This window comes from Anolis sagrei, chromosome 4 (genome assembly GCF_037176765.1).
Source record: "Anolis sagrei isolate rAnoSag1 chromosome 4, rAnoSag1.mat, whole genome shotgun sequence".
Taxonomy (NCBI): domain Eukaryota; kingdom Metazoa; phylum Chordata; class Lepidosauria; order Squamata; family Dactyloidae; genus Anolis; species Anolis sagrei.
Window position 1 is genome coordinate 30,924,519 of NC_090024.1, and position 25,514 is coordinate 30,950,032.

At 40.3% G+C, this 25,514-nt stretch overlaps 1 protein-coding gene across 2 annotated transcripts; it reads left to right on the top strand.

Moving 5' to 3' along the window:
* The first annotated feature begins 448 nt into the window (after window positions 1-448).
* On the top strand, window positions 449-23,721 carry ANKRD46 (ankyrin repeat domain 46). Of its 2 annotated transcripts, XM_060775671.2 has the most exons (5): window positions 449-603; window positions 5,511-5,585; window positions 10,403-10,743; window positions 13,049-13,207; window positions 21,219-23,721. In XM_060775671.2, the coding sequence occupies exons 3-5, from the start codon at window positions 10,433-10,435 to the stop codon at window positions 21,433-21,435; spliced, it is 687 nt and encodes a 228-aa protein (XP_060631654.1). In that variant the 5' UTR covers window positions 449-603; window positions 5,511-5,585; window positions 10,403-10,432; the 3' UTR covers window positions 21,436-23,721. The 2 variants fall into 2 exon arrangements, with proteins under 2 accessions (XP_060631654.1, XP_067323437.1); XM_067467336.1 differs by lacking the exon at window positions 5,511-5,585.
* The last annotated feature ends 1,793 nt before the right edge of the window (window positions 23,722-25,514 follow it).

Consider the following 25,514-nt stretch of genomic DNA (forward strand, 5'->3'; position numbering starts at 1 on the left):
GAGCGCGTTGCAGTAACCTATTCGGTATGTAACAAGAGCGTGGACCACCATGGCCAGATCCGACTTCCCAAGGTACGGGCGCAGCTGGCGCACAAGTTTTAACAGTCAATATGTGAATAGTTTAAATGCCTTCTTTCAATGGGGCAAACTTGGGCCCTCCAAGTGTTTTGGACTTCAACTCCCACCATTCCTAACAGCCCCAGGCCCCTTCCTTTTCCCCCTCAGCCGCTTAAGCCTGGGGCTGTTAGGAATGGTGGGAGTTGAAGTCCAAAACACTTGGAGGGCCCAAGTTTGCCCAGGCCTGGTTTGGAGGATTGGAAGAGCTGCGCTGAGAATCCGGAAGTGTCTATTAAAACTGTCTCGTAGGGCTGCCTCAACCTCTTTGACACAGAACTGTGCTTGTTGTTGCCTCCGACCGGAAGTAGAGCGGCGGAAAGGAGAAGGCGTAGGACCGGGGTACTTTGGGGGAACGGAAGTTGGGGTTGTGCTCTGTCTGGCTCTTGAAGCTGAAGGAATGAAGGCCTAAAAGGAGTCAGTCGTGGGAATGCGAGTACCCCCCCGTCACCCAGGAAACGACGACGAAGACGAAGAGCCATCATTGATGTAAGGGTGCGGCTTCGGGGCGAGACCAGGCCTCTCTGGAGGGAAGCAGGCAGACAGGCTGAGGGCCTGTGGTTGGGAAAGGGCCGTGGGTCCCCTGCCAGGCCTGTTGGCTTCCAATTGGGGCGAGGAGGAGGCCTTCATTATATGTTATATTATGTTATAGTAATATTATATATACAATATACGAGGGTTGAATGAAAAGTAATGCTCCCACCTACATAACTCACCAGATGGCAGTACTGGTATGCGGCAGATGATGATAATAATAATAATAATAATAATAATAATAAATGCTCAGTGCTTAATGAGTACCTTAAAAACAAGAGAACCAATGAACGAAATCACACCAAATTGGGCAACAAAACGTCTCACAACACAAGGAGTGACCACTCAAAAAATTATGATTTTGTCATTTGGGAGTTGTAGTTGCTGCGATTTATAGTTCACCTACAATCAAAGAGCATTCTGAACTCCATCAACGATGGAATTGAACCAAACTTGGCACACAGAACTCCCATGACCAACAGAAAATATTGGAAGGGTTTGGTGGGCATTAACCTTGTGTTTGGGAATTATAGTTCACCTACATCCAGAGAGCACTGTGGACTCAAACAATGATGGATCTGGACCAAACTTGGGACAAGCACTCAATATGCCCCAAAATGAACACAGATAGAGTTTAGGGGAAATAGACCTTGACATTTGGGAGTTGTAGTCACTGGGATTCACAGATCACCTACAATCAAAGATCATTCTGAACCCCACGAACGACAGAATCGGGGCAAAATTCGCACACAGAACTCCCATGACCAACAGAAAATACTTGAGGCCATCCAGTCCAATTCCCTTCATCAGGGCAAGAAAACGTAATCAAAGTCCTCCTGACAAAGAGTCATCCAGCCATAGATATAGATGGATGGATAGATAGATTCTCACAGAGAGATATAGTATCATAGATTTGAAAGGGACCCTTAAAGAAGGACAACTCCCGAGTAGGCAAACCAGACACTCTCAACATCAACACTGACAAAGAAAAAGCAAGAAATACTGTTTACCCATAAGCAGAAAGACATTACATGTATTAGAAACCAACACTTTCTCATTACTTTATTTTCCAGATCAACAGACTGGGTCACAGCAACGCGTGGCAGGGGACAGCTAGTATTTTATATAACACTAGTAGTGTAATAGGCTAGTAGTTTATTATATAAGTTGTGGTGTAATGTAGTACAATATAATAATATTGAGCTTGCTCCTCCCACTTGCTTCAGATAGGCAGGAAAAAGAAAGACCTTTCTCCTGAACAAAATCTGGTTAACAGTATTTAAACACTCTAGAATCAGGACAGTAAATAAAGAGCAACATGCAGAAAACAGGGGAATTCCTTACATGAAGCAATAGGGGCCAGCTAACACCTCCCAACAAAGAATTCCCCCTGGTAGGAATCAGCCAGTCTTTGAAGCTGCAAGACCATTCAGTGCTAATCAGTGTGACCAATTGCAACATTCCCACTTGCATCAAACAGACAAGAGTTCTTTCTCCTACCCTGGACATTCCACAGATATATAACCCCACTTGCCTAGTTTCCAACAGATCTCACAACCTCTGAGAATGCCTGACATAGATGTGGGCAAAATGTCTGGAGATAATGCTTCTGGAACATGGCCATACAGCCCAGAAAACTCACAGAAACCCAGAAAGACCTTTTGTTATTCCTTGCTTAGATAGAATATGATCGTCATTGATCTCATTTCAATAGCTGTTACAGTCCTTATTTTCCTCTAAAAATCCATGACTTTCCCTTCATTTATCTTACTTCGTACCTCCTTCTAATTTTATTTTTTTAAAAGATTCTATTTCCTTCTAATTCTGAATCTTTCTTTCTATTCTCGGCCCCTCCCCTTTCCATCCCTCTCTATTTTTCTTTCTTTTTGGGAGCATGAAGGGAAGTGCAGCATAGCAAGGGGTTCCAAGGACTAGGGAGAGATTTCCAGTGCCTCTCCCCTCTCCCAAGTCTTTTATCTCCCATTAGCAGCAGGATCACAGGAGTCTGCATTGGAGAGGACCAAGGAGCATGGCAACTGGGAATAAACCATTCCATACCACTGCTTTATCAGATGGTCTCTGTCCAGCCTGAAACGGGTCTAGAGTTCCAGCAATGGAAATGAAAGGATGAGTACTGCCACCTCCCTACCCAATCAAATCTAGCAGGCGGGTTCTGGACTATTATTGGCCAGGAAACCACTGCTATCACAACTGCAGGTGTCTTTTCTCCACAAGCAATACAGGAACCCACTGGAAGTGTAGACCAGAGGCAGGCAGGCATTGGGTCACTTCCCCCCTTCCCAGCTCTGATGACATTTGGGAACCTGATGGGCACGGAAGGCCCTTTACAGCCTGGAAGATATGTAGTAGTTGATCTGGCTCTGTTTCAAGCGAAGCTGCATGGGTCAAGGGTGACAATGTCCATTTCTGGAATGTTAGTCATACATGCAAGAAGACGTCTAAAGAGCCCTAGTGGAGGATGAAGGTCAGGACTTAGGTCCCATCTACACTGACTATTTAGGTCGGCGTGAGTTTGGATCAGTCTGTGGGTGTTCGCAAAATACACATGTGATTAAACCAGAGGAAATCTATTTAATGTGGTGTGAGGAACCCACATTCTACACCAGGATTTGAGCTTTCTCCTGAATTATAGCAGTGCAGACATCTGCAACCTGTTCCTACACAGACCTAGCTACAGGTATCCTGATAGTCATCCCCTGCTTTCCAAGCTGAGATGGCTCAGGACAAGAAGGTACGTCAGGGAATCTGCCTTCATCTTGGCCAGGGCTTCTCTACTTTGAACCAAGGAGAGCCAGAAAGTGATTGCCCTCAGTGACACTAGAGCAATACATGAACTTCATGAGCTACTGACTACACACACCTGGAGATTAAGCAAAACATGGTAAATAACTATGAATACTGTCTTAGCCTCTGGATGTAGCATCCCATCGAAACACTAAAGATCTCACATGCCCATGTGTGTGGTTTCCTCAAAAGCTTGATCAACTTTGCCCCACCTACAGTGCACCAATTCCTATCCTGGAGACTTCCTATTGTCATAAAAGCATTGTCAGAGTTAAGCATATTCTCAGTGCACAGATATGATTCAGTAATGCTGCGGTTAGACCCAGCCTTTGTCTCTAAGGTCAACACCAATTTCCAGTGAGTGGGGATCCTTCCATCCTTCTGCCCACAATCATCAAAACTGATGGAAAATATCTCACATGCCTTGGATGAGCACAAGGCCATCCAAATCTACCAAAATAGGAGAAGTAGCTTCTGATAGTCTGATGTTCCTCTCCTTCCAGCCTTCCAAGGGCAAGAAGGTCTCCACTTCCACCTCAAGCAGATGGATCAGCTTGTGCATTTTCTTTAGTTATGAGGTTCTGGAATTGCTTCTTCTCACCCCTGAAGGATGTCATGGTACAATCCAACAGGAGTATAGCAACTTCTGTAGCCTTGACCACTAACACACCATTGACAGAAATCTACAGCACAGCCATATGGAAGTTATTTTCCACATTCATCAAACTCTATAAACATGACAGCTTTGATTCTGACAAAGTTGCTTTTGGTAGGAGAGTACTACAAGAAGTAGTTAAATCCTCAGCCATTAGAATGACAGCACCACCTTCCCTAAATCAGCCATCCACCAGTAAATCCCAATTGCAAGATGTTGGTCCCTTATCTGCAAAAGGAACATTGGTTCTTACCTGTTATGTGTCTGTTTCCAGCAGATAAGAGACAAACTGCTTGTCCCATCTTAAAGTGTTAAAAATGTGTTGAAGTTCTAAGACTTCCTTCTCCACTTGAGGCTGGAAGATTTTTCCTTTTTTCTGTCTATCTGGAGGACGCGGCAGGAGCAAACCAAATCTGCAAGAGGTTTGTCCCTTATCTGCTGGAAACAGATGTGTCATAGGTGAAAACCAACATCCTTTTTTCAAATGCCTTGATCGATAAGTTTAAATGTATTTTAACTGAGAATGCAAACTGTGGTTTTATCTTTTTGTGTGTGTGTGTGAATTATCTATATATTGAGCATCGGAAGGGAAGGATTAAGAATTTTATTATAATCCCCATAACTAAGCCATTAATGTATAAACAGCTATCAACATTGAGTGCAGAATTAAATAATTAGCTCAGAAATGTAAAAAAACAAAATTTCACTTAGAACACCTTGAAAATAAAAGCTATATATTGAGAAACTTACTTATCACAGAAAAACATAGGGGTTTAGATCTGCATAGTTATCTTTTTCTCAAAGTGGCAAATGATCTGTCCAGTCCTTTGATCATGCCATCGTGCCAGGCTTAGGAAGGGAGCCATAGTGGATTATAGAAAGAAGAATACACAATAATCAGATTGACCTCCATTGTGATTTCTCAACTGGACCAAAAGTCTTCCTTTAAAAAACCCACTTCAGTTTATAGAGACACCACAAAGCCCTTCAGATGTGATTGAACTGCTAATTGCCAGTTGCTCTGCTAACAACGTATGTAGGACTCCATATTCTTTGGAGCCTATCTTTGTCTTTAACTTGAATAAGATTTTTAATACAGTTATATTTGAAAATACTAAATATTGGTCATGTCTTTGTTTCAGAAGGGAAGCAGGAAAAAACATCTCATTCTCACGTTCTTCTCAAATTCCGTTTAGTTGCAGTATCCTATTATCATATTAGAAATTGGATACTTCAGTCCCATGATATATTGCTGCTCATATACTTTTCAATCTAACATCATAAAAGTTTTATTCTGCTGTTAATTCTATTCTTGCAGAAAGGTAAAATAACAATTTTGAGGAGTGCACTTTTAGGAACTATTGAAATGATTGTGTAATATAACTCCTCAATTTTCTTACAGATTTGGACTAGACTTCCAAATATTTGATCAGAACACTTTTAACAGCCCAGTGAATAAGTTGTGTAGCTACTGAAGGTAAGACTTGGTATTCTCTTACTATATAAACTCATCTGTATTGTACTTGATGGATATTTCAAAGCAATCTGTAATTCTAATTTGCTGCAAACCAAATCTGAGAGTTCTCAGGAGTTTTTGCAGAGCTGATCCATGAACATCTGTGAGTCAGGGAAAAGTGAGGGTGCATCTATAGTGTGGAATTAGTTTGACACCACTTTGACTGTTATTGTTTAATGTTATGGAATCATGGGAGTTATAATCTTTAGCCTTTTCTGCCAAATAGTTATAGTGCCTCATCTAACTACAACTCCCATTATTTCGCGACATTGAGCTATGGCAGTGAAAGTGATGTCTGTTAGGGGAAACTACTCTAAAATATAGCAGAGCATCCAAAAATCAAACAGGATACCAAAATTGAGCATGAGCTCATTAGCTAGCAGAGAGTGAAGTGCCATTGGTTGTGGATGTAAAGAATTTAGATCTTAGGCAGGCAGAGATGCAGAGTCCAATCTCAAAAATCAGAAAAGGTTTATTTACAATAACTGCATTTTTTAATAATAAAGAAATGAATCTGAGCTACTCGTAATACCCATCTCTTCTAAGGTTTCAAGAGAGAGAAAAATCATCCAAGCACTACATTTCTGACACACAAGCAGAGAGAGATCTCAAAGCACACAGCACGTACTCTGATGTAAGAAAAACAGAAGTTTGATTTAAAAAGGCTTGCAATAAAGTATCCATTTTACACAACCAATCAGAATGAGAACAGAAACAGTGTGTGAGAGAGAGAACAAATTATATACATGCAGGAGACATGGGGGAAGGGAAACCCTTCGTCTATACCAGTTTTTCTCAACCTGGGGTTCGGGACCCCTGGGGGGGGGGTTGCGAGGGGTTTTAGAAGGGTCGCCAAAGACCAGCAGAAAACACATATTTCTGATGGTCATACGAACCATTTTGGCAGAGAAGGCTGATGATATTTCCACCTCTCCTTCTCTTTTTGATGTTGGTGAACTACAACTCTCAGAATTCAAAAACAATCACACCAGTATTCAGTATTGGCCATGTCGATAGTGTCCCAAGTTTGGTGCAGATCCATTGTGGGCTAGGTTCAGAGTGCTCTTTGATTGCAGGTGAAATAGAAATCCCAGCAACTACAACTCCCAAATATCAAGGGACATGTCCCCAAACTGCCCCAGCGTTCATATTTGGGCATATTGAGAATTTGTGCCAAGTTTGGTCCAGATCCCTCATTGTTTGAGTCCACAGTTCTCTCTGGATGTATGTGAACTTCAACTCCAAAACTCAAGATCAATGCCCAAGAAACCCTTCCAGTATTTTCTGTTCATCATAGGAGTTCTGTGTGCCAAATTTAGTTCAATTCCATCATTGGTGGAGTTCAGAATGCTCTTTGATAGTAGGTCAACTATAAATCCCATCAACTACAATTCCCAAATGACAAAATCATTCCCCTCCTCCCCGAAACTCCACAAGTATTCAAATTGGGGCGCATTGGGTATTTGTGCCAAATTTGGTCCAGTGAATGAAAATGCATCCTACATATAGATATTTACATTACCATTCATAACAGTAGTAAAATTACAGTTATGAAATAGCAACGAAAATAACTTTATGGTTGAGGGTCACTACAACATGAGGAATTGTATTAAGGGGTCGCCGCATTAGGAAGGTTGAGGACCACTGGTCTAAACTAACCTAACAAAACTGTTCCTTATTGAGGACTTGAGACTTGGGCAGTGTGGGGTTAAATTCCAACAGTGTCAAACTTCATTAATTCTATAGTGTAGGTGCAGCATGCTTTAGCAAGGACCTCTGAAACCAGAGCTTTGTTGTTTCACTTTTGGGATAAAGTAACCCAGAAAGTGTTTTGCTTTGTATGAGAACAAGGGGCCCTTCAACTCTCCAAACTTAACTGCATTTTAAGGTGAGCACGAAGGCTGGTTGCAAGGCTAGTTTCTCTTCTGATGTCTCTTTTTATTTCTTTTTGTTCTGTCATGTGTAACTAGAATAAGCAAGTTCTTACTCTAGAGGGCACTGGTAGACTATGAGTCTTGTGTAGTTTTTCTAATTAAAATGTACTTTTATTGTCAAAGGAGACTGGAAAAATGTAGCAAACTTAGGCCATGCATTTCTCTACAGAAGCAGTGTTTGGATGGAGAGGAGAGTTTATAACACTTTGTATTTGATGGTGTGCTCAGTTCAGTGTTTTTTCTTTGTAATTGTTTTCAATGTTCTAAAGATATGATTTATTTTGATGAATTTCAAGGGATGAATGGACTACTGTAAACCTTTTAAATATAAACAAACTAAATAGTATGACACTTGCAACAACACAGTTAATTGAAATAATTTCAGAAGTTTTAGCTTTGCCTTAATTTGCTATATGTGTTCAATTATTTCCAACTTACGGTGACCTTAAGGCGAACCTATCACAAGTTGCAGCTCTTGATTCTATGACAGTGTAGAAAAGCTGGTGCCCAGTACATGTTTCACATTACAACTCCTATGGATTTTGTAGTAGGTCCAACCTCCCCTTTCTTCACATAGCACATAGTTAAACTATATAGGAATTTGCTGCTGCATGATGTAATGGTGACCACTAGGTTGGACTGCTTTAGAAGAGGATTAGTTGAATTCATGGAGGATTAGGCTATCAATAGCTTGCTAGTTATGAAGTGCCCTGGCGTGCCTATTGCTGGAGAACATGAGTGGGAGGAAACATTGTCCACCCATGTGGGCTTCCCATAGGCATTTCCTTGGCCACTGTTGTGCAAACAGAATGGTAGGTCAGATAGGCCTCTGATCTTATCCTGTGTACTTTTAGAATTAGCACACCAAAAAAGGTTCATGAGTTCACCCTATCATGACCTTCGTTTCCTTTACATACCTTTGTCTTGAGAGCCCGCATGATATAATAGTTTTGAGTGTTTGATTAGCAGTTCAGGAGATCAGTGCTTGAATCCGTGCTCAACCGTAGAACTTTATTACTTTTAAAGTTTCAAACAGCATTTTTCACTTCAAACTTGTCTTGTTCACTGCTGGTTCTTTTCCTTTTCTGTTTGCACTGCTCCTGCTTGAGCATTAAGTAGATTCCCATATAATTATCTTGGAAAATGAAAGAGAGTTACATACTCTCAATCCTTAGAGGTTTTCTTTTGCTTCCATGCCTCTGCATTGGCCACTTGCTGGATTGGCTTGGATCAAATGTCTTAAGTAAATAAAGGTAAAGATAAAAGTTTGCCCTGACATTAAGTCGACTCGTATCCAACTCTGGGGATTGGTTCTTATCTCCATTTCTAAGCCAAAGAGCTGGTGTTGTCCGTAGACACCTCCAAGGTCTTGTGGTCAGCATGACTGTATGGAGTGCTGTTACCTTCCTGCGGAAGTGAGTACCTATTAATCTGCTCATATTTGCATGTTTTTGAACTGCTAGGTTGACAGAAGCTGGGGCTAAGAGAGGGAACTCACCCCACTCCCTGAATTCGAACCACCAACCTTTCAGTCAGCATGTTCAGCAGCTCAGTGGTTTAACCTGCTGCACCACCTTATGTAAATTCTATGTAAATAAAAACATATTCTAAACAAGGCAGTAGAAATTCTTCTAGAAAATCTCATGGGGAACTGATACATGTGGAAAGGATTATCTTTTCCTCAGTGACTAGTTACCATAGCCTGAGTGCTGAAGTTCAAAGTTAAATAAGGAGCAGATAAATGAGAAATGTAATCCCATTAAGAGTTGTTTTATTTATAGCAAGTATAAGAATGTCTGATCTACGTTACTATACCTGTTCCCTTGAAACAGCCTAGTGCAGGGGTCCTCAAACTATTTAAACAGAGGGCCAAGTCACAGTCCTTCAAACTGTTGGAAGGCCGGATTATAATTTGAAAAAAGCATGAATGAATTCCTATGCACACTGCACATATCTTATTTGTAGTGCAAAAAACACTTAAAAACAATACAATAATTAAAATGAACAACTATTTTAACAAATATAAACTTCTTAGTATTTCAGACCAGCTTTTGGCTGATAAGATAGGATTGTTGTTGTTGTTGTTGTTGTTGTGCTTTCAAGTCATTTCGGACTTAGGTTGACCCTGAGCGAGGGCCAGGTAAATGACCTTGGAGGGCCGTATCCAGCCCTCGGGTTTTAGTTTGAGGACCCCTGGCCTAGTGTATACATTCGTGTCTCTTTCTTTGCTCTTGCTTTTCCTCCCAAGGCATCTGTACCCCCTTTACATTTTGAAATTAAGACTCAGAGATCAGGGCACTCTGTTCTTAGCAAGGATTTGCCAACTGTCTGACAGTCATTGTAGTGACCTGAATCAACCCTTAAAAGTGAGAGACTTACAAATCCTTGAATCAACAACATGGAAATGAAAGAAGGGGCTTCGATTGATACAGCTTCAGGGAGCATTGCCTGTATGCACAATATGGCTTTTTAGAGCTTGTTCCCATGACATAGATTTTCCACAGATTTGAACTTTCTTTTTTGGACTCCCAATTCCAGACTATCCACGTGAATCACCAATATATCCAGATTGTGTTCAAGCTTTGGACTTTTTTTTTTTGTTCAGAAAACAGTTGCCAGGGTCACAGAATTGTATAGTTGCACGGGAACTCAAGGATCATTTAATCTTGCAAGTGCACAGATCCACAAATTAAAAGATCCCTAATAGATAGCCATCCAACCAGCTAACCCTTGTTTAGAGCTTGAGACAGTCCATTTCACAGTCAAGTTGTTTGAAAACTTTCAACAGAGAGATTCTGTTCTGCATAGGCTCACCATTTTTGTCATTTCATTTTTCACCTGTAGGCTTACAGCATTTTCTGGATCCCAGCAGTCATGTCCTATGTGTTTGTAAATGATTCTTCCCAGACAAGTGTGCCTTTGCTGCAAGCTTGCATTGATGGAGACTTTAATTATTCCAAGAGACTCCTGGAGAGTGGCTTTGATCCAAACATTCGTGACAGCCGAGGGCGAACAGGGCTCCACTTAGCAGCAGCTCGTGGAAACGTAGACATCAGTCAGCTGTTACACAAATTTGGTGCTGATCTTCTGGCTACCGACTACCAAGGTAACACAGCCCTTCACCTGTGTGGGCATGTGGATACCATTCAGTTCCTGGTTTCCAATGGACTCAAAATAGATATTTGGTAAGTTGACTAATACAAAATGCATGGGAATGCCAGTCTTGAATACATGTATTTAACTTTGAATGGCTACTTTTTGCCTAATAATCTCTAGTAGTTGATGGAAGAAGTTAAAACCATTCCACTTCCTTCTTCGGGACTGCAAAAACAACAACAACAACAAACCAAGCATGAAATGTGCTGGGTTTGCACTCAGCTGGAGAGTATCAAACAAAACAAAACAGGCAGCTCCTTCAGCATTCGTCTAAATATTTCCTTTTATTACTTGAGCAAGCTGGAAGAGTTTCATGCAATGGCTTTCTTACATCAGTTACTATTTCACACTCAGTGTTGTGTTTCTTTGAGATGGTAGGGATTGTTTCTGTACAAGCACTGCCTGTTCCTGGTTCTCTTCATGCATCATAAGGGAACATTGTGAGTGGCAATATTTTATGCTGCTATGAATTGTCTGGAAAGCCAGCAGTCGAATAGCAATTCCAGATTCTGCCATGTGGCACTTACTAGCTTGATGCAGCCTCAGTGTCTGGCATTTTTCTGATGCTGATATCAATTGCTAATTTAAAAAGATGTCACAGAGTAACATCTTTTAATGTTTTATGTATGCACGCATTGTATGTTACTTGACTCCAGTGTTTCTTTTCAATTTCTGTGTGAAAACACTATTTTTCTAGTGTTCACCCCACCTGCCCTCAGACTCTGAATCAATCTTTCTCTGAAATATTGTATATTCAGTCCACCAAGCTCTCAACATCTGTCATGTACTAGTGCCTAGACAAAAGCACTTAGTGTCCTGAATAAATAGCTGTTTGACAAACACAATTAACAATCCTCATGGAACGGTTCCTTGTTTGAACCATATGCTCATGCATCCTAATGGTTCAAAAGTGGTCACCAGCCTTAAATGAGTAATGATGAGCTTGTCTTCTCTATTTTTATTTTGAGTATCACTTTATAGTATATGATTGTGATGGCTAAGAGATTTAGAAGATGGCAAGTCATATGTAGTTAATCTATATTTCCTATGAATTCTACTGAGACCATAACAATTAACTCTTGGATAATTATGCCATTGACAGTTCAGTAGAAAATTGTAGAGTTATCAGCACAGTTAATGAACAGTTAAACCCCTGTGCCGGCAGGACTAAAGACCGACAGGTCGCAGGTTCGAATCCGGGGAGAGGTGGATGAGCTCCCTCTATCAGCTCCAGCTCCTTATGCAGGGACATGAGAGAAGCCTCCCACAAGGATGATAAAACATCAAATCATCCGGGCGTCCCCTGGGCAACGTCCTTGCAGACGGCCAATTCTCTCACACCAGAAGCGACTTGCAGTTTCTCAGGTCGCTCCTGACATGATAAAAAAATTACATTAGAGAAAAAACAAAGTGGAAAAGATAACAATACAACCTCAGTGTGATATCATATATAGCTTTCTGTATTTTAAAATAAGTTAGGAGCCTCTGCATTATTTTTTCTTCTATCATTTGTTGGCATCCAATTCAGGGAAACTAGAATTATTAAAATAAATAATAAAAATAAAGAAGAGCTATCTATCTCATCATTTCATTTTATAAGAAAACTCAATAATGTCACCAAAATTCGTAACAAAATAATATATTAAACAATACTAATGCAATTTACCATAATAGGCAAGTTGAGGATCAGTTCAAATGATCAAGTGTATATGGCTCCAGAAATCAGTTCTGTATGGGTGGAAAATTGCCTCAAGAAAAGTAGAACAACAATACAGGAACATTACAAAAATTATACAGGACATGACTTATATTTTCATGGTTTTGAAATGCAATTACAAGGTATTTGTTGTACTATATTAATCTTTATTGATTTTATCTTTTTAAAAAATGGCTTAAGATTCTCCAGTTGACAATCCTAGGAAGACTTTGCTTCAGAGTCCTGAAAAACTGCTAGTGCTGTTCTTGGGAGTTGGTGCGCTCTTTTGCTTGAACCACAAGGAAGATGATGCTGACACATTCCAGCCCCCTTAGGCCCATAGGAACTAGACCTAGGAACTGTTTGATCAAAGTGCCTGACTTCAAGAGGGAGCCATGTCGACTCAGCTATGTCATAAGATGCTATTAATGTAACAGATTAATATTTCATCACTTGTCAGGCACCAATTAACAGCCTTGTTAACGCAGTCAGTATAAGCCTGATAACATAATAGTGATTGTGGTCCTTCTGAAAAGTAGCCTGTGTGCTGAATTTTTCATACAGGGAATAATTGCGCTTGTTTGAAGTAGAGAGAGTTCATGGGCTCTCATTAAAAAATAAATCTTTGTTTTCTACAGCAACCACCAAGGTGCAACCCCTCTTGTCTTGGCAAAAAGAAGAGGGGTCAATAAAGATGTGATCCGGTTGCTGGAATCTTTGGAGGAGCAAGAAGTTAAAGGATTCAATAGAGGAGCTCATTCAAAGCTGGAAACTATGCAGACAGCTGAAAGCGAAAGGTATTGCCAAAAATATAATCTTTTTTTCCTCCAGTGTTGGTTTTATTTTCCTTGCTCAAGATAGCTGAGTGACTCGTCATATTTGGTGCTTGTGCTGCGTTGTAGAAAAGGTCATGGTTTCTTTTGAGACATGTTTCCATAAAATATTATAGCCTGTGGTTGTCTGTTTTGGCTTTAGCTCTCAAGCTTATTTTTCAAGGGAAGGAGTTCTTTCAAAGCTGGACTGTCTATGAGCTTCAGCAACTAGCCACATGTCTAATCCTTACCGAGGAAGTCATTTTTGCGTGTCCTGAAGTGACCACAACTAGGTGCTTAGTAGTTCATATTACTCCACAACTTAAACCCAAAAAAATCACGAAAATATAAAAATTGATGCTTGGGAGCCCAATTTTCTCCATGCTGTATTAGCTTTCTATGTACAGTTAATGATTATGACCTAAGTCTATTGCTTGTTCTGGCTAGAGTTAATCCTCTAAATCAATGGGACTTATATAAATGCTGTTTTATTAAGTTCTCATTTATGCAGTAGCTATATTCTAGTTGGAATTCACAGTTGGATTTAGGATGGTGGTGGTGGTTCTGTTACAGAGGAATGTTCTGTCCCAACTGTAGTTGTAAGAGCTATACAACTATAAAACCAAACACATTGAGAACCAGGCCATAATGTGAAGTTTCAGCATACGGAGTCTCTGAGCACTGTTTTATGTGACAGTCATAAAGTTTCCATTATGTCTGTTGTATGTGTCACAGAGGATACTGTAATTATGCCAGAAGAATCTAAGAAAGAGTCATGCCAGGTCACACCAAAGGCGTTTCTGTTTACACAGGGGCCCAAATGTTGACTGTGCAGCTCTACTTTCTGTCCTGTTCTCCTCAACTTCTAATTCAGATATTTAGAGGAGTTTGATATATAGTTTAAAGGGAATATGCTTTATTATTTATTTATTAATTTCCAACATTTCCACCCCGTCCTTCTCAACCCCTGAAGGGGGACTCAGGGCGGCTTACAAGGGCAGCAATTCGATGCCAACAACATACAAAATACAATATAACAACATTATGCATGAGATAAAACATTGAATTAAAATACATTAAAACATTTTTTATTATTCGCCATATCACCAGATCTAATTTAGTGATCGACGACTCAGTCCAAAGCCTGTCCTATGTCAAAGATCAAACATTATGAACACTGCCAAGCCTACTGTCTGAATGTGTGGTCCCAAAGCCAGAGAGGAGGGGCAAAGCTGACCTAATTTTGCTACGGAGAGCATTCCACAGGCAGGGGACCACCACCGAGAAGGCCCTGTCTCTCGTCCCCACCAAACGCACTTGCGAAGATGGCAGGGCCGAGAGCAGGGCCGAGAGCAGGGCCTCCCCGGATGATCTTAAATTCCGAGGCGGGATGTAGAGGGAGATACGTTCAGACAGGTAAGCTGTGCCGGAACCGTATAGGGCTTTATAGGCCAAGACCAGCACTTTGAATTGTGCTCAGAAGTGGACCAGCAGCCAGTGGAGCTGGCACAAAGGGGGGTGGTATGTTCCCTGTATGTCGCTCCAGTTAGTAATCTGTCTGCCGCCCGTTGGACTAGTTGGAGTTTCCGAACAGTCTTCAAAGGCAAACCCATGTAGAGTGTATTCCAGTAATCTATTCTGGATAAAACAAGAACATGGACTACCATGACTAGATCAGACATAAAGGTATAAGACCTTGGAAGGCTTGAAATAGATAGGGATGGGTTGGATGAATGAATAGTCCAATTTGAACATCCATTTGTGTTGAGCTTTTATAAGATTGGTTAAGAAAGAAGGAAGGTTTTGTTTTGTCAGCTCTGCTGGATCCTGCTCATAACCTCTTCCCTACTTTTAATATATGTGTGTTATGGTGACAATTTTTATGCTTATATTTTGTTTTGTTAATCTTATGGTTATGTTGTTTTTTACTTTGTATGTTTTGTAATGTTATCTGGGAACCGCTTTGAGTCCCCTCGTAGAGATGGAGCGGTATATAAATAAAGTTTTATTATTATTATTATTATTCCCCGCTGTTACCAGCAGTAAAAATAGCCTTAAGCTTTGTAGTTTATATTGTGGCACGATACAGGATGAGGTGTTATACATCAGTACATTACAAAGTTTGTGCATATTTATGCTTGTATGTAACACTTTTGTTAAAAAGTTTATATTTACCATTGGACATTAAAAATATTTACCCTTTAATTTTGAGACAGGAGATAAACATTTATTGTTGTTTGCCCCTCAAAGGGCATACATTGGAAAATAAAAAAAAACTCTTCCTCCTTAGTTTTTTCTTGATTTTGTTCAAGATTATCTTACCACAAATAGAATAAATTATATCAAAGATGTATCTAAATTAGAGGAATAATGTTGTTTGACACTGCTTTAACTGCCATGTCGCGATTTAGTGATCGACGACTCAGTCCAAAGCCTGTCCTATGTCAAAGATCAAACATTATGAACACTGCCAAGCCTACTGTCTGAATGTGTGGTCCCAAAGCCAGAGAGGAGGGGCAAAGCTGACCTAATTTTGCTACGGAGAGCATTCCACAGGCAGGGGACCACCACCGAGAAGGCCCTGTCTCTCGTCCCCACCAAACGCACTTGCGAAGATGGCAGGGCCGAGAGCAGGGCCGAGAGCAGGGCCTCCCCGGATGATCTTAAATTCCGAGGCGGGATGTAGAGGGAGATACGTTCAGACAGGTAAGCTGTGCCGGAACCGTATAGGGCTTTATAGGCCAAGACCAGCACTTTGAATTGTGCTCAGAAGTGGACCAGCAGCCAGTGGAGCTGGCACAAAGGGGGGTGGTATGTTCCCTGTATGTCGCTCCAGTTAGTAATCTGTCTGCCGCCCGTTGGACTAGTTGGAGTTTCCGAACAGTCTTCAAAGGCAAACCCATGTAGAGTGTATTCCAGTAATCTATTCTGGATAAAACAAGAACATGGACTACCATGACTAGATCAGACATAAAGGTATAAGACCTTGGAAGGCTTGAAATAGATAGGGATGGGTTGGATGAATGAATAGTCCAATTTGAACATCCATTTGTGTTGAGCTTTTATAAGATTGGTTAAGAAAGAAGGAAGGTTTTGTTTTGTCAGCTCTGCTGGATCCTGCTCATAACCTCTTCCCTACTTTTAATATATGTGTGTTATGGTGACAATTTTTATGCTTATATTTTGTTTTGTTAATCTTATGGTTATGTTGTTTTTTACTTTGTATGTTTTGTAATGTTATCTGGGAACCGCTTTGAGTCCCCTCGTAGAGATGGAGCGGTATATAAATAAAGTTTTATTATTATTATTATTATTCCCCGCTGTTACCAGCAGTAAAAATAGCCTTAAGCTTTGTAGTTTATATTGTGGCACGATACAGGATGAGGTGTTATACATCAGTACATTACAAAGTTTGTGCATATTTATGCTTGTATGTAACACTTTTGTTAAAAAGTTTATATTTACCATTGGACATTAAAAATATTTACCCTTTAATTTTGAGACAGGAGATAAACATTTATTGTTGTTTGCCCCTCAAAGGGCATACATTGGAAAATAAAAAAAAACTCTTCCTCCTTAGTTTTTTCTTGATTTTGTTCAAGATTATCTTACCACAAATAGAATAAATTATATCAAAGATGTATCTAAATTAGAGGAATAATGTTGTTTGACACTGCTTTAACTGCCATGTCCCACTGCTATGGAATCATAGAAGTTGTGTTGCTGTGAGTTTTCTGGGCTCTATGGCCATGTTTCAGAAGCATTCTCTTCTGATGTTTCACCCACATCTATAGCAGGTATCCTTAGAGGTTGTAAGGTATATTGGAAACTAAGCAAGGGAGGTTTATATCTCTGTGGAGGATCCAGAGTGGGGGAAAAAACTCTTGTCTATTGGAAGCAAGTGTGAATGTTGCAATTCATCACCTTGATTAGCATTGCAAAGTCTTTCAGCTTCGAGGCCTGGCTGATTCCTGCCTGGGAGAATCCTTTGTTGATATGTTGTAATTTTATGAGCTCTTCAGCCTTCTGTCAAATAGTGTTTTTGTATCACGAAACTACTATTCCCATGATTCTATGGCATTGAGTCGAGGCAGTTAAAGTGTTGCCAAACTGAATTAATTCAGCAATGTAGATGCACCTCAAAAGTATGTCTTTTGATACAGTTTCCAACTATTTGGCTTAGAATTTAAGTGCGTACATGGAATGTGCAAATACTTTGTCATTTTCTTGATCTTTTAAAATTTAATTTAATTTTTGTATAACTCTCCCATTTGCCAAAGTAAAATAGCTTATTCAGCTGCAAATAGCTAACATTTTCCTGGCCAATATGCCTGTGACATGGTTTAAAATTTGCTTTTCCTTACTTTGAATAACAGTAAGCCTCAAGCCATACATTTATACTGCTTTGGAGTTGGATGGTGTCATAATTATTAGAAAGCAGAGTGCTACCAGTTTGGTTTCTTGCCTAATGTATTTCCCTCCTGCTCTTCTGATCAAATTGAAAGCTAGTCTTTCCCTGGTTTAGTTTGTAGCAGTTGCGGCTTGCCTTTCCCATACTTTTCACTGTCGTGCGGAGGCATTTTAGTACCGAACATATCTTCTACTTCTCTACATGGTAACTAACCACTGACTGCGGTGTTGGTAGCAACATCTCTCCAAAATGCAGTTTGTTTTTCTTAGCCACAGAAATAACGTCTGGGATTTATGTTATTTACCAAGTCCTTCCAAAATAGTGAGCATTCAAGCACTTGATGCCATGTTAGGATTGGGAATTTAATTTGGATGTTATGGAAAATAACCCAGGTGTTTTCTGTTTTCAAAGAAACAGGCCTGGTTTTGTTTTCAGTAACTATGTCACCTTTCCACTTAGATTACCTTGTACCTTGAATTAACCTCTATGGCAGTTATAGATTAACTGGTTGAATCTTAATTAGTAAACATTCTTTGTGTGCACCAAAGGATCCCGTAAAAAACACGATCTCCTCCCGGTCTCTATGAAAGAGATGAGATGAGTGGCCCTGCAAAATGACATGCTGAATAACTTTCCCAAGAAATAAATTTATTTATTTATTTAAAAGGAAAGTTTTATTTCAAAAGTCAGGTGCTTTCTGCTGGTGACTGTTACTGACAGCTGGTGATTGTGCTGTGCTTTGGTACTATATTGTAGACCATTGATTCTCAACTTTTGGTTCTTCGTATGCTTTAAGACTTTGGCTCCAAGAATCCCGGGCCATTGACCAAGCTTGTTGAGGCTTCTGGGAGCTGAAGTCCAAACTATGTGGGGAACCAAATATTGGTCACATAACTGCAGCTATTGAGTATCTCTAGCTACGTGCCAATCATTAAACAAGCTATATCACACCAGCAGAAAGCCGGTGGTGGTTTGAGCACTGGACCATGACACTGGAGACCAGGATTTGAATCCCTGCTAGGTCTTGGATGGCCTCAGGCAAGTCACACTCTCTCAACCTTAGAAGACGACAAAGACAAACCCTATGATAGGTTCGTTTTAGGTTTGCCCTAAGTCTGTATAGAGCACAAAAAAAATACATAGAGGAAGCATTCTACCCATTTGAACCTTCCCCTTTCTAGCATTTTGGCTAAACAAAGCTAAAACAATTGTGTCTGTTTAAACATTTTGGTGGAAAAGTAGCACAAATTTCTATTTTTGTCCATGGGTCAGGTGGCCAAGTTAGCAGGATCCCAGACTCTAGGATTTCACAGCCAAAACTAAGGATATTGCTTTATGAAGTTAGCAGGTCCAGGCACACAGCGGTTGAGGAGATGCCAGAATTGCTTCTGGGCTGAGCTGATTATGGGAATGGGAAAAGAGGGCAACCAGGGGACAACCCAATGAATAAAGCCATATGGCAGTCCAGAGCTAGAAGGGTGGAAACTTTTTTTATGGCTATGCTCCTGGAAGTATTTATCCAACAGCTGTAGCAGTTGTAGCCTTATTTATTTATTTGTGGTATTTGTATACTGCCCTTCTCAACCTCGAAGGGACTCAGGGCAGTTCACAGTGTTAGCAACAATTGGCCTTATTGTTCTTCCCATCTCATACAACCTTATCTCATACAACTTTATACTAAACTCTGTACTTTTAATGCAGTGATTCTCAACCTGTGGGTCCCCAGGTGTTTTGGCCTAAAACTCCCAGAAATTCCAGCCAGTTTACCAGCTGTTAGGATTTCTGGGAGTTGAAGGCCAAAACATCTGGGAACCTACAGGTTGAGAACCACTGCTCTAATGGAACTTGTGGAGGTTCATTGCCAGCCTACAGGGATCATTTTTTCTTAGAACAAGAGTAATTGCTGCCAGGGCTTCTGACAACAAGAGTTGTGATGCTTGTATTACACTTCGTTTATTGCTTCAAAAGGCATAATTGTCCCAGATCCATGCAGCCATTTGCTCTCTTCCCTATCCACTAATTTCTGTCCAAGTGATACAGCCCTTTTAAGTTTGAACTAACAAGACCCAGTATAAGCTGGGAATAGGGAAGACTTGGCTTTGAATCTACTCACATGCAAAAATCAAATTGCAGTCTCCTCCTACATTCTTCTGAGATTCATCTTCCCACCTGGAAAAAATACAGTAACTCAGTGTCCTTAGACAGAATTTATTTATTTATTTACAGTATTTATATTCCGCCCATATCATCCCGCGGGGGACTCAGGGCGGATTACAATGTACACATATATGGCAAACATTCAATGCCAAAGACACACAACAGATATAGACAGACAGTCAGAGGCTATTTAACTTTTCTGGCCGCCAGGGGAGCTGTCACTTTCATCATCTATCTGCGACACTGATGAAGTACCTCCGTGTTCCCCGCATGCTTTTGCTGGAGTGCTTTGCTGGAGTATTTTTTATGGCCTTGTAAATTAGTTAAATTAGCCTCCCTACACATAGGTGGTACCTAATTTTCCTACTTGACAGATGCAATTGTCTTTCGGGTTGCAAAGGTCGACAACAAGCTACACAATTGGTCGGAAGCTCACTCTGACCCGGGCTGGCTTCAAACTCATGACCTTATGGTCAGAAGTGATCTTAATGCAGCTGACACTCAGACAGCAGTGCCACAGTCCCGGTGCACAGCTGTCTGAGTGTCAGCCCTGTCCACCAGTCCTTCACTCTGTTCTACCTTTGGGACCATTTTGAATAACTCACCATCACGTGATCCCAGACAGTTTAGCATCTTGCACTGTTTATAATAGAACACCCTGAAGAAGTTTGGTTGGCTCCATCTGTTTGAATTAATTGCCAAGTCTTTCTTTTTTCTCTCTCTCTTTATCTGAACTTAGTTTGGTTTAAATCTGTGTCTCGTTGTTCTTACTCTTAATTATTTCACCATGGTAATTATTTTAATGTGTGAAGCTCACATGGCTAAATGGAGCCCCCGATAGCACAATGGGTTAAACTCTTGTGCCGGCAGGATTACTGACTGATAGGTCAGCAGTTTGAATCTGGGGAGAGCAAGTTGAGTTCCCTCAGTCAGCTCCAGCTCCCCATGCAGGGACATGAGAGACGCTTCCCACAAGGATGGTAAAATATCAAACATCGGGCATCCCCTGGGCAACATTCTTGCAGACGGCCAATTATCTCACGTCAGAAGTGACTTGCAGTTTCTCAAGTTGCTTCTGACACACACAAAAAAACCTTGACTAACTAAAAATGAATATTCCAATTTGGACAGAATTGTCCAACTGCAGTCCTAGGGGAAGATACAAACACATGAGATACATGCAATTAACTTCTGTAAATATCACAGCCATGCAGTTCTTCTTAAGCTTTTCTGTCACTTGTTTGTTTTCTGTGGGAAATGTTGCAAGACTCCTATAATTGAAGCAGATACAACTGTGCCATTTGAACCTGGATTTCCTGTGCCCAAATACAAACTTAGAGTCCCCTTTTCAGGTTCTTGGCACAACTGGGTCATTATTAATGTCCTCTGTTTGCATTGATGTAATTCATGTCTGTGTTCCTTTGATAGTGCAATGGAGAGCCATTCCCTTCTCAATCCCAACCTGCAGCAAGGTGAAGGAGTTCTCTCCAGCTTCCGAACAACTTGGCAAGAGTTTGTGGAGGACCTTGGCTTCTGGCGAGTGCTGCTCTTGATCTTTGTCATCGCCTTGCTCTCCCTTGGGATTGCATACTATGTCAGTGGAGTGCTTCCTTTTGTAGAAAATCAGCCCGAACTGCTCCATTAAAGACCGTGTAAATAAACAGTGCTCTTAACTATTATTTTTAGCTCCTCAGATTGTTTTCCTCAGTACAGGCAGCTGCCGCCTACATACTGTTGATGTTTCTATATATTCCCACATAGAGGATCCTTTCTGAATTGAGGATGCATTAATTCCAGATAAACAGAACTACATTTATAGTTATTTCTGTGGTACCTGTAACATGTCTTGGGTCAGATGTTACTGTTAGCATGCTGTACTGATAAGTTCCGTGATAGATAGAAAAGGTCCTGGATTTTTCTAGAGAAGGAAGGTGTGTTTTGGAAATGGGACTAAGTCATTAACTTTTCTTTAAAAGCAGATTATGATGTGACTGGACCATGTCTATCCATCTGGGTATTTAAAGGTCATGATGTTTTGCCAGAAATATCCATATTATAATGATGTAAAGGCACTCATCTTTATGTTGTTGAAGGCTTTTATGGCCGGAATCTCTAGGTTGCTGTGAGTTTTCTGGGCTGTATGGCCATGTTCCAGAAGCATTCTCTCCTGATGTTTCACCCACATCTATGGCAGGTGAAATGTCCAGGGCGGGAGAAAGAACCCTTGTCTGCTTGTGTCAGATGTTTCACAGATATATAAACTCCACTTGTCTAGTTTCCAACAGATCCCTCAACCTCTGAGGATGCCTGCCATAGATGTGAGCAAAATGTCAGGAAAGAATGCTTCTAGAACATGGCCATACAGCCCTGAAAACTCACAGCAACACAGCACTTATCTTTGTTACTAAAAACTACATGTATTTCATGAAACAACATGTCATATCTTTATTATTTCCTTCGCTTTAATTTGAAATGTGTCAGATTTTTATTTACTGGCTCATGCTAACTGTCTAGTTTACCCAGTCTAGCTGGGCAATATTAATAACTCTTTCTAAATGAATTTTCTATTGTTGTTATAAAAGTAAACACTTCTTCAGAAATGGGGTGTTCCTTTTTCTCTATTGGAGGAGATACCTTTTCCTTAAAAATAAAATTTAACTGACAAACTTGTGCTATTCAGCAAAACTGTCTGTGTAAAATATCAGTCTCCTAGAAAAGATTATCACATTGACATGTCATTAAATGGTATGATTGTGTAGAAAAAAATGTATTGTTCTAATATTCATAATTTTATAGGCAGCATAAAGTTGTGGGATGCACCTAGTAACCTATGTTCTCAATTTGTAAGATTATTGTGGGTGACTGATATGTGGCTTAACAGTACTCTCAGTTGGAGGTAGTGTTGATGATTTACATAGCCATAAAATCTTACTAATGCACTCTTGGAAAGATGGTATAACTAGCTGCTAGGTAGCAGAGGCATCTTCATGGCTCATGTGGCCATCTGGCTTCAGAGAACAGATCTGTTTTTTCTAGAGCAGAACCCAATGAGACACACTCAGGCCTGTGGGATCGACAGGGAGAATTATGGGTAAATGCAGCTAAGTAAAACAAATATTTTTGATTGGACATTTAACCACCCAAAATTGAGTTTAATGTTAAATCTATTCTTCTGGTGGGGGATTCCTAGCAGCTGTATGAAGCATTTTATAGGCTCCTGTTCTAAATTGCTGCTTGAAGGTATTTATTATTACAGGCAAGGAAGTAGCAAGCATTATCCCTTTATATGCTAATCTTAATATGCCTTTCCGTAACCTGAGAATGATCCAACCAAAGTCATCACTTTTTAAGTTCCTTTTTTCCAAAAATAAAATTAGTAGGGGCTTAATAGACCCACTGAAAATCATTACACCATTTTAGAAAAGATCAAGTAAATAAAGAAGATTCCAAATTAGGGTACAAAATAATTGATGAGTGTGTATTGTCGAAGGCTTTCAAGGCTGGAATCACTGGATTGCTGTAAGTCTTTTAGGCTGTATGGCCATGTTCCAGAAGCATTATCTCCTGACATTTCGCCTGCATCTATGGCAGGCATCCTCAGAGGTTGTGAGGTCCTCACAACCTCTGAAGATGCCTGCCATAGATGCAGGACCTCACAATCTCTGAGGATGCCTGCCATAAATGCAAGTGAAACATCAGGAGAGAATGCTTCTGGAGCAAAAAAGACTTACAGCAACCTTACTGATGAGTAGTCAGTTTGATATGCAAACAGTTGTAATTAAGGAATAAAAGATCATATGGTGTAAGTAAGGATTGCTGTACATATAATCTGTATGGCCTCACAATTTCTCTTCCATGTTATGCTCCTGTAATGACTATTAGTCACATTCTAAGCATGACTATATGTTTCAAATAAATGTATATACCAATATGTATGTGTGGAGGGTTTTTTTGTACAATATTTGACCAAGTAAAGTAGCAGTTACTGATATTCTGCTTTCTTGGGATCATTTTCTTGCACTAGCCATTAAAACTAGATAAATTGTAGATGTGGATTTTGTGAATACGATTCAAAGGTCTTAGAAAGTCCAAAAACTATGGGGTATCAGTGGTTTTAATTGACAGGTGGAACTTTACGGCTATTGGGAGATTTCATAATTGGCAGTTTGAACAAATGACTGGGAGTTGGCTTTGTTGGTTTTTGTGCTATTTTTCTATATCAATTCACATTATAATTCTGAGATCCAGTTATTGATCATTAGTGTATAAACCCAGCGTTGCCTGGGTGTCAGAGGGGCTTTTGTCCCTTCTCTTTCCTTCCCCTCATACCTTTTCCCCCCTTTTTTCCCTCCGATCCCTCCTCTTTCTCCCTTCTCCAGCTCTTAGAGAGCTTACCTCACAATGTCTCCATGGCAAGATGACTTTCTTTATGAGTCTTTCCTACTTTCCTCCCTTCACACATGTCGCTGTTCTTTCCCAGTGGCATGACATAGGGCCACTTCACCTAGCAACAGCCTTTGAGGTACTTTCACACTCACACACACAACAGTAGTCTAGTATCTGTAGAACTTCCTTTGGTTAGTGATTTAAACACACTTTTAAGATGGGGGCAGGTTTTTCTCATCAGCCTAAATGGGTTGTGCTTGCTTCCAAGGAGACTGGCAGGAGCTGGAAGAGAGTAGAAGAACAGCTGTGTTCCTACAAGTTGTGGCCTGTTTCTCAATACAACAGCAATTCAGAGATCTGAGGATTGTGATTCACAATGGCGTAAGAAGTTCTCTGTAGTTGTTCCAGCTACTGCAACCTAGAAGGAACCAGCTGTTGCAAACAGTCAAGTTAAACCATTATTCTGATCTCTGCATAAGCAGGGACAAATCATTCTTCTCCAATAGCCTTTCTTGCATCTATCTAATTAAGGTTTTAAAAGAGTATTTGTTACTATGGTAACTAAGAAGCATCTCAGGAATACATATATCAGACCTGACCCATATTGAGTTTAAATTGTTCCCGAGAAGCCGAAGCAACACGAACTGTTGGATTCTGCTTCTGGCGTAATAGTGCAATTGGAGCAGTCACAACACTATTTTGGTTCTTTGGAACACTTTATTTATCCTTATACAATTATTATTTAAACAAAAATTTTGGTAATGCTGCTCTTAAAGGTCATCTTGTATCTTTCAGATTCCCGAGAAACTACTTTTATAGCCACATTGCATCTCTGACTTGTTGCATAATAATTTCCAATGAACTTTCAGTCTGTTATGTTTTGAATTTAAAAGTACATTCATACTATACATGTTTTGTTGTGGGCTTGCTTGACCTAAGAAACTTACTGCTTGCCATACTGGCTCTTCAAGAAGAAGAAAAAAATAACCCCTCCAAATTGTGACAAGGGTCAGATTTCTCTTTGTGCACTACTCCGGCTTATCTGCATTGATGTTGTGTGTACTAAAGGTTACAGGTGCCGCAGCAATGACATTAGTAAGGCAGTAGAGAAAGGCCCTTCACAGCTAGCATATTTAGTCTGGAGTCCTGCTTCAGGAGATGTATGTGTGGTATGTATCCTGTTTCCCCCAAAATAAGACAAACATAAAATAAGTCATAGCAGGATTTCTAAGCATTTGCGTAATATAAGCCACACCCCCAAAAATAAGATATAGTGATAAGCGTGGCTATGCCGCGAACAAGGTTGGCTCCCCCCTGTCAGGTCCCAGTCATTCTGTG

Coding starts and splice junctions, on each gene's coding strand:
- ANKRD46 (XM_060775671.2), top strand. CDS start 10,433: ATGTCCTATGTGTTTGTAAATGATTCTTCCCAGACAAGTGTGCCTTTG. Junction 10,744..13,048: donor GGACTCAAAATAGATATTTG/GTAAGTTGACTA, acceptor TGTTTTCTACAG/CAACCACCAAGGTGCAACCC. Junction 13,208..21,218: donor CAGACAGCTGAAAGCGAAAG/GTATTGCCAAAA, acceptor TTCCTTTGATAG/TGCAATGGAGAGCCATTCCC.